This window comes from Eumetopias jubatus, unplaced genomic scaffold, assembly GCF_037043125.1.
Source record: "Eumetopias jubatus isolate StellerSeaLion01/CBP00866 unplaced genomic scaffold, mEumJub1_p1.0 scaffold_1, whole genome shotgun sequence".
Taxonomy (NCBI): domain Eukaryota; kingdom Metazoa; phylum Chordata; class Mammalia; order Carnivora; family Otariidae; genus Eumetopias; species Eumetopias jubatus.
Window position 1 is genome coordinate 66013019 of NW_028274807.1, and position 13632 is coordinate 66026650.

The following is a 13632-nucleotide window of genomic DNA, read 5'->3' on the forward strand; positions in this document are numbered from 1 at the left end:
AAATGCCAAACAAACAAAAAAAATGAGCAGTGACTTGCCCAACATCCTGTGGCTAACAGATGACAGACCTGGGCTCAAGTATGGTTCTTGATTCCAAGTCTACAGCTCTACCTACTATGTGGTGGCATCCCGACTAGGGTTCAGCAAGGGAAGTGAAGCAGGTTATGGGTTTTGGGGGGAGTAGGAGCAGTTAGTAAAGAAAAGAATATAAATGTTTGAGAAGCAATACTAATCTGAAGACAAGGGTAGATGACAACTACTGGGTTCTGAGACACAGAGTAACATGATCTCCTAACAAACGGAAGTTAATTTTCCTGGCCACCAAATGGTCCCAAAAAACCAAAGCCAAAACCAAATAAAAAACCCCAAAACAAAAACAAGAACAAAAACAATCTCTCACTATTGAAAAATACAACACTATTTTTCTTTCACAGATCTAGAGGAGAAAGGATAGACCTGTGAAGCTCATTGGAAGCAAAACCCCCTTAACTGGAGAAATCTAATTGCTTATAAGCCACCCTCATATAAACCACCTTTTATACTGTTTGCATTATTCTGTTTAGGATTAGATATAAATCCCTATAGTTTAGGTGTTGGCAAACCTATGATCCAGGGTCTACGGCCTTTTTTTGTAAATAAGGTTTTATTGGAATATGACTGCTCGATTTGTTTATGTACCACCTACGGCTGCTTTTGTGACCCAACTGCAGAGCTGAATAGTGGTAACAGGTGGAATAACCTACAGACCGAAATATTTACCACCGGACCTTCATGGAAGAGTTTGCTGACCTGTTCTAGCTCATAAGCTGTTGTGCTTTATCGTATCTATGCTTATAAAAACAGAATAGGAGGGAATAATCTAGACTACATTATATCAATAGTCATTTCTCTCCTGTTTTTAAGTTTTAGGTTACAAATTTTAAGTTTGCATTACATACAAACATCCAACCATGTTGGCAGAAATATATATAAAATCTGAGCATCCACGGAAAGAATTAGGGCAGTGGCTTGGAGAGGAGCATTCTATGCTGATAGCCTGTCTACTACAATCCCATTCTAGGGCCCAAGAAGCAATTCTCCTACTTAGCTGGGACCCATTTAGAGTGAGGCTCTAAGCTCATCAGATGATATGCTCCCTGAGGGCCCATTGTGTATCCTAACATATGGCCAAGCTCATAGAAGGCAAATAATAGTTATTTGCTTGATGAATGAATGAATGAATGACACTATTGATAGAGATGCCTAAAGGAAGACCTCTTTCTCACCCAGAATGACAGCGACCCAAAGTAGTATTTCTCATACTTTAAGTGATAACTGAAGTATATCCCAATAAAGCTGTTAAAGAAAACATAACTTTATGACACAGAACCTCGTATATAAATATATAAAATTGAAACTAAAGTTTCTTAAAACTAGACTCGTTATTATATATTACATAATCCCTACGTATTTCTAATCTCTTTTATTTTGTTTTATAAAAAACATTACTTGCACTACTTGCAATAGCCCCAAACTGGAAAAACCCCAAAGCCCTTTAACAGCAGAATAGAGAAACTACGGTATATGCCTACAATGCAATGCTATATAGCATGAGAATGGAAAAAAATCATACTATCTAAAACAACACGGATAAATCTCACAAAATAAGTGAAGTAACATAAGACAGAAGATATGATTCCATGTATCTGTAGTTCTAAGGGTGTGGTAGTAAATAGAAAAGGACATGAGGGACTTCTGGAGTTCTGGGTATGTTCTGATTCTTGATCTGGGTGCTGGTTATACAGGTGTCTTCACTTTGTGAAAATATGCTGTGTATTTATGATTTGTATGCTTTTTATATATTTTATTTCAATAAAACATTTACATTAACTTTTTAGCAAATGACACTACAGACAAAAGGCTGATATCCAAGATCTATAAAGAACTTCTCAAACTCAACACCCAAACAACAAAGAATCAAGTCAAAAAATGGGCAGAAGACATGAACAGACACTTCTCCAAAGAAGACATACGAATGGCTAACAGACACATGAAAAAATGTTCATCATCATTAGCCATCAGGGAAATTCAAATCAAAACCACATTGAGATACCACCTTACACCAGTAAGAATGGCAAAAATTGACAAGGCAAGAAACAACAAATGCTGGAGGGGTTGTGGAGAAAGGGGAACCCTCTTACACTGTTGGTGGGAATGCAAGTTGGTACAGCCACTTTGGAAAACAGTGTGGAGGTGCCTCAAAAATTTAAAAACAGAGCTACCTTATGACCCAGCAATTACACTACTGGGTATTTACCCCAAAGACACAGATGTAGTGAAAAGAAGGGCCATATGCACCCCAATGTTCATAGCAGCAATGTCCACAGTAGCCAAACTGTGGAAAGAGCCGAGATGCCCTTCAACGGATGAATGGATAAAGAAGATGTGGTCCATATATACAATGGAATATTACTCAGCCATCAGAAAGGATGAATACTCAACTTTTACATCAACATGGATGGGACTGGAGGAGATTATTCTAAGTGAATAAGTTAAGCAGAAAAAGTCAATTATCACATGGCTTCACTTATTTGTGGAACATAAGGAACAGAATGGGAACATTAGGAGAAGGAAGGGAAAAATGAAGGCGTGGGGAATCAGAGGGGTAGATGAACCATGAGAGACTATGGACTCCAAGAAACAGACGATTTTAGAGGGGAGGGGGGCAGAGGGGATGGGTTAGCACAGTGATGGGTATTAAGGAGGGCACGTACTGCATGGAGCACTGGGTGTTATACACAAACAATGAATCATGGAACACTACATCAAAAACTAATGATGTATTGTATGGTGACTAACATAACATAATAAAAAAAAAGTTTTTTAGTTGCTAAAATGACCTTATCATCTACTAATAGCCGTAAATCTCAGGTGAAAAGAGATTAACAGAAAGACAAATGCTCAGAGTAATTTACAGTGATTTTCAGGAGAGCAAATGTAACAAGGTTGAGATGGGATCTAATTTATGGAAAGAATGAGAACTGGATGGGAGTTGCTCTGGAGCCCCCTTGAAAACTTCCAGATAATTAGTCCAATAAAGGGTCTACAATTTTACCCATTCATTTGGATTAACAAACCTAATTTTAAAAATGCAAATTTTCTGCCAAAGTTAATAGCGTTTCAGCCTCTGATACTTCAATGTCAATTAGTTGAATTTAACATCTAATAAATACCTTCTACATAAGCTAGGTACTGTGCTTTTCCACATACGTTTATCATATTTATCTCAGAATGACCTCCTCCAAACACCTTAGGCAAATTACTTAATACCTCTGGGCCTTAGTTTCCCTATCTGTGATATAGCCTACCTATCTTTACCATTTTTGGATCTTAGATACCTTGGTGAACTGATGAGTTCTCATGATGATAAACTTAGACACACACACACACACACACACACACATGCACACCAATTTGTATATAAAATTTTCGAGATTCACAGCTCTCCTAACAGCCGATCTTTGTATTCTAGAGTCTAAATGACCTCTTAAATCCCTTCTAGTTCTAACATAAACTACCTAGCTGGGTTCCTCTGAAGAAGGCAGAACTAGGGAGGTGCCACTCGGGAATACTTTGAATACTCAGAAAGCAACAGGAGTATAATGATTCATAAGCGGGTAGGGGAGGAGAGGCAAATGAAAGAGGAAGAGAAGCCAGAGAATGAATGAGGAGAGAGAACAGAGATGTGAGAAGGCATCCAAGAATAATTTTCTTTAACCTTGCCTTGGTGAGATTGGCTCTAGAGACCAGATGGCAAAGTGGCTTTTCCCTACAGAAATACATCCCAGGGGTGTTATACGCAACTGATGAATTGTTAACACTACATCTGAAACTAATGATGTACTAAGTGTTGGTTAACTGAATTTAAATTTAAAAAAATAAACATTAAAAATAAAAAAATTAAGGGACGCCCGGGTGGTTCAGTTGGTTAAGCATCTGCCTTCAACTCAGCTCGTGATCCCAGGGGCCTGGGATGGAGTCCCACATTGGGCTCCTTGCTCAGTGTTTTTGCTTCTCCCTCTGCCTACTGCTCCCCCTGCCTGTATGCTCTCTCTCTCTGACAAATAAATAAAAAATATTTTTAAAAATCTTAAAAAAAAATTTTTTAGTTAAAAAATTAAAAAAGAAAAAAAAGAAAAAAGAAAAGAAAGAAAAAGAAGAAAAAGAAAGAAAGAAGAAAGAAAGAAAGAAAAAGAAGAAAGAAAGAAAAAGAAAGAAAAAGAAAGAAAACGAAAGAAAGAAAGAAAGACAGACAGACAGACATCCTATCTATCCCAGTATGCTTCCTCAGAGTACGTGGACTGGCATGGCTGGGGTTTGGGAAAAAGCTGGCTTCTTTAGTTCAAGAACATTAGACACCAATGAGGTAGCCTACAGATGAAGTGGAATGAAGAGCAGACTCTCACCTCTAACCCTGCTATCTAATCACATCTGAAAAGCTTCCTTCCTCCTTCCTGAGACATTTTCTTGTTGCACACTGGTGAGAAACAGAGAGGAGGTGTCGGAGGGTTTGTGGGGAGGTCCCTTAATATTACTAACATGGGTACAGAGAGGGAGACAATGCTGGGGAGCAAGCCTTTCTAAAAGAGTTGGATTTTTTTTTTTATTCTTACTGAATAGATTTCTCCAAATCACTCCCAAGGATGCTCCAAGGATGAGGAAAAGGAAATGGTCCCATGTCCAGTGCTTTGGGGTGAGCAACCCAGACTCCAAGAAAAGTAAATCTTTGGTATCCTGAGATACACTACAGCTAGAACCTAGGCTTAATCAGTTTCTACCTACCTCCTGGCTTCTGGTCATGGAAATAAGAAACTGAATTCCAGTCTAGCAGGAAACACTTACCTTGCTGTTTAGTTGCTGAATTCTTAATTCTTTTTGGTGAATTTCCTTTAGGCTGTCATTGAGCTGAGTCCTAAGAAGTTCTGTCTCACAAACTAGGTTTTGTGATCCATCTAGGGATGCTGATGTCTCTGGGGATGCCTGCCAGAGTAAAAACACTGATGAAATTCCCTCCTAATGCTGTTCATGCTTAATTCCTTCCCTTTATGAATTCTGTCCACCTCATAGGAGGTCACAACACAGCTTGCCTAAGAGTGGCAGACAGGGATTTGGCGATACTTCCTGGGTTGTGGTTACCTCTGAGTAGCAATCAGCACTGAAATTACTCACCTGTCTTTGGTATTGTATTTTGAAGGCCTCAGTCTGGGAGGAAGGAGATCTCAATTCCCTCATAAGATTCTGCAGATGACTGAGCTGCTGATCTTTATCTGAGATAGCCATAAGGTACTGCTCCTTCATTCTCCGCTCCTGGGCTTCCCAGGAGCTCTTTTCCATCCTACAAAACACATGAAATAATTGCAGGCAAAAAAATACTTGTGAGACATGGATAAATAATTACATATTCAAAACAGTATTATGGACTGCAGAGATGTAGTAAAGAAAATATATCACCAGAGCAAAATTTATATTATAAATTGAACTGTAGAGCAAGATGATGAAGCTGAACTAATAAAAGGATTTCAACTGGCAAGACTGAGGATGATTTCACGGAAAAGCATTCCAGGTTCTGGGAACATACTGAACAAAAGGCACAAAAATGAATATATATACACACATACATACTGAATTTTGGAATTGTAGCAGACAGTATGTAAAGTGGATAGGGTAGGAAATGAGGACAGAGAAGTGAGGTTGGATGATGTGGGGCAATGAGTCACATGCTAAATAAACCTTATTCCGTAAACAATGGGAAACCACTGTAATTCTTCAGAAAGGTAGTACCAGATGCAGACTAGCATCATAGTTACAAAGATGCAACGCTACCCAAGGCAACCATAGAGTCTTGAAGGAACTGGGTTCAAACACTGGCTCTATTATAAACTAGGCATCAGACCCTGAGTAAAGTTTCTAATCTCTCTGAACCTCACTGCTATAATGGGAATAAACTATTTATTCCTTAGGATTATTCTAAAGATTAAATGAGACACTGTATGTCATGCACCAAACACAGAGCCTGGCATATCATAATCACTCAACAAATATGAGCTGCTATTTCTATTTATTCTCCAAATTTGGCCAAGAGGGAGGCTTCTGTTTGACCCCAGCTCATTTTTTGTAGTACTAGCAAAAACTGTGTCTCTGCCACATTCTTTAGTTCTACTTCTCTCTCTACTCTGTCTAAAAGAACTCACTAGGATTGTAATCAAATTCCTGCAGCATCTCTTCACGTTGAATAGTACCCATGTCTCTGTTTATTCCAACAGTACAAGGTTTTGTTTGAACTGCATCTGACTTTTTGTCTTTCATTCTAGAAATAAGGCAAAATGGTCCCTTCTTTTCTAAATGGCATATACGTGTTATGAAATAATCCTTCTCTGCTAAGAAGTGAGTTTGATTATAGTCAAAAAACGTTTTTCAAAAAGGCAGAGCCCAAACTTAGAAACTAAAATAAAATTTTATTACAAGGCCACTACATGTAAAAGGCACAGGATTTTCAACACTTCCTTTGATATCTGTCTGTGAAAAATGAGAGAGAACAATTTAAGAGCTGAATGCAGAAGAAAGACCATAATCTTCCATAAAAAGCTTCAAGCTGCCATTTTTCTGGAAGGTGGTCATGGTGTGGAAAGAGATGCTCAATGGAGAATAGGGCCTAAGGAACAAAGCTGATTACTTCACAGAACTCGGCCATACAGGGATATACCTCACTTATCCCCCCTTATGTAAGAGAGCACAGGAACCAGAGCAGAATAAGCAAACCAATAGCCACAAGGGGAAGAGAAAGGTTATGGTATAAATCCAGGCTCTCCTAATAAGCCAACCCTGAGGCTAAGAGAAGCTTGAACAAGATGTTCCAGCTTTTTCATGTTTGAAAAGCTAATTTCCCCAAAGTAGATCAAGAGCAGAAGACAGAGGTCTGAAGATATTCAGCTAAAGAAACTGGTAAAAAAGTCAGGGAATCAAACCTGTGTCCTCATTTTCTTCTTCCTTCTAAATGTTAAGTAAAATGTCTTCCTTTCCTTCCCCTAATTTACTCACACCCACTTGAGACATAATTAATTACTTTTCTTCAAAACTGCTCAAATGGGGAGGTAAAGAGAGAAAAGCTAAGAGAAAGGTAAACAGGGAGAGAGGGGGGATAAAAATCAATAGACCAGAAATCATTTTTTTCTCTACTCTCCACCCAGTGATAGTGAAATGCCTTTCTCCACACCCCTCCAGTGGTAGCAATGGAGTCCATGTATGGAGCTTGGACTTCTACTCTCACCTAACAGTAAGGACGCACTGCTTCCCCCTCAACTGCAGTGTCAGTGGAGCACAGGTGGGGAGCCTGGACTTCTGCCTCTTCCCGGCAGTACCAAAGCACCTCCTCTTCTGCGGTATCAATGAAGGCTGAGTAGGGAGCCCACTGGACTTCATCCATCATCTAACAGTAAAGTATCAGTGGAAGCCTACTAAAGCAGAGGATTTAAATAAGACTGAGAGTCTTATAATCTCCAAAATGTTCAGGATACAACTGAAAATCACTCATCATACTAAGAGCCAGGGAAGTCATGACTTGATTGAGAAAAGAAAATCAACAGATTACAACACAGAAATGAATTATATGTTATAGAATTATATAAGGATTTTAAAGCAGCCACCACAAAAATGCTTCAACAAGCAATTACTAACACACTGGAAATAAATGAAAACAGAGAAAGCTTCACATTTCTCCAAAGAAGATATACACAGATAGACCACAGACACATGAAAATATGCTCAGCATTATAATCTTCAGAGAAATGCAAATCAAAACCACAATAAGATATCATCTCACAGCAGTCAGAATCATAAAGACAAAAAATAGTAAGTGTTGGTGAGGATGTGGAGAAAAAGGAACCCTCATGCACTGTTGCTGGGAATGTAAATTGATGCAGCCACTATGGAAAACAGTATGAAGGTTCCTCAAAAAATTAAAAATAGAATACCATACAACCCAGTAATTCCACTACTGGGTATTTTCCCAAAGAAAATCAAACACTAATACAAAAAGATATATGCATCTTTATATTCACTGCAGCATTATTTATAATAGCCAAGATACAGAAGCAACTCAAGTGTCCATCGATAGATGAATGGATAAAGAAGATCTGGTGTGTACACATACACACACACATGCACACACACACACACACACACACAGAAATATTACTCAACTAAAAAAAGAAAGATGCCATTCATAACAACAAGGATGGGCCTAGAGGGTATTATGCTTAGTGAAATAAGTCAGAAAAAGACAAATACCATATGATTTCACTTATATGTGGAATCTGAAAAACAACAAACAAACAAAAAAAGAAGTGGACTCATAAATACAGAGAACAATCCAGTGACTGCCAGGGGTGGGGGGTTGGAGGATGGGCAAAATAGGTGAGAGGATCTTAAGAGGTACAAATTTTCAGTTATAAAATAAATAAATCACAGGAATGAAAAGTTCACCATAGGAAATATAATCAATAACACTGTAATTATTTTGTATAGTGACGGATGATACCTACACTTATCTTGGTAAGCACTGCATAATGCATACAGTTGTTGAATCACTAGGTTGTACAGATGAAACTTACATAACACTGTATGTTAACTATTCTTCAATTTAAAAAAATATAGAAAACCTCAGTAAGGAAATAGAAAATAAAAATAACTGAATGGAAATTTTGTAACTGAAAAATACAATATCCAAAATAAAACCTAACTCAATGGGCTCAATAGCAGAATGGAAGTGATGAAGGAAAGAATCAAGAATCAGTGAATATGAAGACAGAGCAACAGAAATTATTGAATCTGCATAAAGAGAAAAATAATCATTAAATTGGATTTCATCAAAATTAAGAAGAATGAAAAGATAAACTGCAAACTGGGAGAAAATATTTGCAAGCCACCTATCTGACAAGGAACTTATACCTAGAACATACAAAGAACCCTCAAAACTCAACAGTAAAAAATTAACAACCCAAATAAAAAATGGATAAAACACATTAACAAACATTTCATCAAAAAGGACATATGGATGTCAAATAAGGAATAAAAAAATGTTCCACATTATTAGCCATTATGCAAATGAAAACCACAATGGGATAGCATGAATACCTATTAAAAAATTAAAATATAGTAACAATATCAAATGCTGACAAGGATATAGCATTTGATATTGAAACTGGATCACTCATATATTGCTGGTAGGAATATAAAATGGTACAGTCATTCTGGAATATAATTTTACAGTTTCTTGAAAAACTAAACAGATAGTTACCATACAATCTAGCATTTGTACTCCTGGACAAATATCTCAGAGAAATGGAAACCTAACGTCTACATAAAAGCCTATACACAAATATTTATAGCAGCTTTATTAATAGTATCTAAAAATCAGAACTAACACACATGGGTGAATGGTTAAAGCAGTACATTCATACCACGGAATATTATTCATTAATAAAAAAGAACTATTGATACATGAACAATGTTGATGGACCTCAAGGGCATTATGATGTGTGAATAAAGCTAATTTCAAAAGGTTACATACTGTAGGATTCCACTTAAAACACTGTATGTTAACTAACTGGAATTTAAATAAAAACTTAAAAAAAATTCTCAAAAATGGCAAAATGATAGAGATGGAGAAGAGATTAGTGGTTGTCAGAGTTAGGGATGTTGGCATGGGGGGGAAGATTATGACTATAAATTAGTAGCACAACGGGTGTTATTTGTGATAATGGAGCACTTGTGTATCTTGGTTGTCATGATTACATGTACTTACACATATGATAAAGTTGCACAGAACTATACACAGATACACATACTTGAGTGAAGGTGAAATTGATGAAGTCTGAAAAAAGTCTTTGAATTGCACCCATGTCATTTCCTGATTTTGGTGTACTATAGTAATGTAAGACGTTAGCATGGGTGGGAACTGGATGAAAGGTACACGGGGCTCTCTGTTTTTTGCAACTTCTTATAAAACTATAATTATTTTATAATAAAAAGTTAAAAAAAAAAGAAAACTAAAAGAAAAGGGTCAAAAAGCAGGGATTATCATACCTGAGCTGATGCAGCTCATGCTGCCAGGAGAGATTTTCCTGCCTTAGCTCTTCTTGCATAATCTGAAAATTTTTTGTCTTATCTTGATACTCTTGAATTCGAGCCTTCAGTGGACGTAATTCAGTGATTTCTTGGTTAATCTGTAAGTACTGTTGCTGTAGATTCTTCAATTCCTTCAACTTTAACCAAAGGGAAAGTAAAAGGGTGATTTAGCATGTCTCATTCACCCAGCTATAAAGCAGCTCCCCACTAAGTCAGACATCACAACAGACTGTCAGCACCTAACAAGTTCATTAACATATATTTGCAACACAAATCTCTAAAATGGTGAAATAAAAGGCAGCCAAGCTGGTGGGAATCACTCCCACAGAGCCACCATCAAGGCTACAGAGCCTGACCATTCCTGCAATTTGTACCCCAGGCCCCTGCTCCCAAGGTCCTAGGTTGACTCTAGATCTAAAGCTCAGACACAGGACAGACTTAAAGGACCTACAGTTTCTTTGTGGGTGGTAACTCCCCAGAACATGAAATGTAAAGATTGAATTTCTATTTAGCCCTGTGCCCTGCTGAGGCTTTTAAACTTTCCTATATGGATATCAACCTTAATCTAGTTTAGCTGATGTTGATTATAAAAAGAAGGCAGCAATGGCCCAGGCCCAGTGGTTTCTAAGAACACTTAGGCTTTGGGGTCCAACATCCTGCCCATATAGGTTGTGTGACCCTATGCATATTCCTTACACCCCCTGAGCCTTCATTTCCCATACCTATAAAATTTCCCTTATCTTAATTTCCCTTACCTCCCTTATGGTACTTCTCATTAGATTATGAGAATTAAATGAGAAAATTAATGGTGATGGTGGTGATGGTGATGGTAATAATGATGATGATAATACAATGATGATGGACTTGCCTTTAATCAACAAAACTGCCTATCTACATTCCAGGTGCATCTTCAAATTCTTTATCCCCAGTACTCATTAAAACTTGGTAGTAAGAGAAATAATGTTAGGACATCTGGATTAAAAGGGGGCCTTGAACACACATCTCTTTCACCCACTCTTGGAAACATCATTAAAGCTACAATAAAGGCATCATTTTATAAGCATAAAACACAAGAACAGGAAGAACAAGAGAGGAGTCAGCAGCAACAAAATTAATTTTGGAAGCTGAAAAGCAGATGCGTAAGTGGTAACTGACTTAACAGATCTGGGAAAGCCAAATCTTAAGCTGGCAGTAAGGAAAGCCAAGAACCAATAGAACTTACTCTGCAGAATCTTCAAAAGGCTCAGGAATTAACAGCACCAGGTACCTCTGGAGAAGGTGGTGATGGGGGTAGGGAGAAGGTGGTAGCTGAAATAAGGAGGATTAGATGAAAGCTGCTTAAAAAACAATTGCATCCCTAAATACTCTCCTCAGTTCCACATCTTTTGTTAACTCTAACAGACAACTAGAGTTTTATTCTTTGGAGAAGGTAAAAGAAGTGTCTCTGGATCATGAAATACCAGGCACAACTGAAGGTAAAGGTACTGCTCTAAACCAAGGGTGATCAAGTCAATATATGCCTCCTGAATGCTTGAAGCCTTTCCCCTTACTCCACTTGAACAGTGTGGGCACCCAGGCCTTTACCATCCATGCAGGAAATGAGAAGTCTTCTCTAGAAAATCTAACCAGCCCAAGAGGAACTAAAGATACCAACATGGGGACTACTCACAAAAAACTCAGCAAGATCACTCTGCAGTTGCCAACCTCACAGTTGGTAAGCCCCATTCACAAGCTTTTTAGACCTTACGATTAAACATAAAGAGTGAATCAAGGATTAACTTCACCTAAAGAATGGCTATCATTAAGGCTAGGATGAAAAGAACTAGAACAAAAGTAATTCAAAAGAGTTTAGCAGGGGAAAGAATATAATATACTTGAAGACTAAAAAGAGAATATTAGAATTAGAAACATTGTAGGAGAAAAACTATTAAAGAAAACATTCATTATGAGAAAACATCAAAGAACAAAATTACCACCACTATTCTTGGGGAGATAAATTAAGAACATATATCCATGTGACAAGAAAAAGAAAAAAAAGAAATCCTTAGAAATTAGGAACATGATAGCAAAAATGAAAACCTCAATTCTGGGCTCTAAGGATAAAGGTGAGAAAGTCTTCCCAAAGTATAGCAAAAAGAATAGGAAAGATAAGAAAATTACAGAACCAATCCAGAAGGTCCTATATCTAAATAACAGATTAAAAAAAAAAAAAAAAAGACAACAAAGAAAAGGGATGGGGGAAAATGGTAAAACATAATTCAAAAGAATCTCCCAAAATTGATGAATATGAGTTCTTCGATTCAAAGGACTATACACAATGATACATGAAAATAGACCCACATCAAAGTACATTGTCATGAAATTTCAGAATACTCAGGACTAAAAAATTCTATACATTTCCAGAAAGAGAGAGAAAGAGACAGAGACAAAGAGAAAGAGAAAGAGATCAAGAAACAGATCATATTTAAAGGATCAGGAAACAGCATAGCTTTAGACTTCTGAACCACAATGTAAACTAAAAGGCAACAGATTAACATCTTCACCATTCTGAAGGGGAATTATTTTAAGCCTACAATTCTATACCCAGCCAAACTGTCAATCAAATATGAGAGATGAAAAGACATTTGCAATAAATTTACCTCCCTTGTATCTTTTCTTAGGGGGCTACTAAATGATTTCTTTCAACAAAATGATGACACAAAACTAAGACAAGGAAGACATGGAATACAAGAAACAGGAATATAGGAGAGATGTGAAGGGAGATATCCTAGGATGACAACGGTATCCTGGTTCATGTAAGAAAGAGACTCCAAATTTTCTTCATAAATACAAAATTGATAGGAATAAATATCTTAAGAGGAGATGTGGATAAATGGCAGTAAACCTGGAGTTAAATTACATTGATAAATATAAAGAAAACTAAGTAAGTAACAACAAAAACACAGTTATTAACTCTAAGGGGAAAAAAGATGCTGAGGAAAATAAAAATAACACGTCTCAGCTCGCATCTGTAGTCATAAAAATGTAAACATTGATATAAACAAAAATAATGAATTAACCAAAATTTAAATTACATCAGGAGAATGGGGAAGAGGCTATATATTGAATATGTGCATATGTACTGTGGAAGCAGAGGGAGGTAAGAGAACTAAACCCTGTTAGCATAAAAGAAAGTCAACAGCTAATGCAAAGAATGAAAACCCAAGATGCATTATAAGTGTGATATGTAGACACTGAGAAAACACCAAAATAATAAGAATTAAAAGCAAATTGCCTTGGGAGAAAGAGAAAGAGTTGGAGTGGAGGTGCTGTTTTTTTCATCAAACATGCAGAATTTAGTGACATGCAGAATTTAGGAACTTACATATATGTACATAATGTTATTTTTTAAACAAAAATTAAAACATTTTGTTTTGTTTTAAAGCAAAAAAATATTTTTTATGCACTAAATATATTCTTTATTCACTC

The 13632-nt window shown here is 36.9% G+C and overlaps 1 protein-coding gene across 6 annotated transcripts in view; it reads right to left on the minus strand.

The window, feature by feature from the left end:
• GOLGB1 (golgin B1) overlaps window positions 1-13632 on the minus strand; it is a 98476-nt gene that overhangs the window by 6468 nt on the left and 78376 nt on the right. For 5 of the 6 annotated variants that reach the window (XM_028110524.2, XM_028110526.2, XM_028110527.2 and 2 more), the window contains 3 exons: window positions 10123-10301; window positions 5209-5374; window positions 4882-5019 (listed from right to left, as the gene is read on the minus strand). In XM_028110524.2, the coding sequence (XP_027966325.1) occupies window positions 4882-5019; window positions 5209-5374; window positions 10123-10301 (483 nt within the window). Of the gene's footprint in view, window positions 1-4881; window positions 5020-5208; window positions 5375-10122; window positions 10302-11386; window positions 11473-13632 lie in introns of those variants that run through there. The other variant, XM_028110528.2, reaches the window with a different exon arrangement.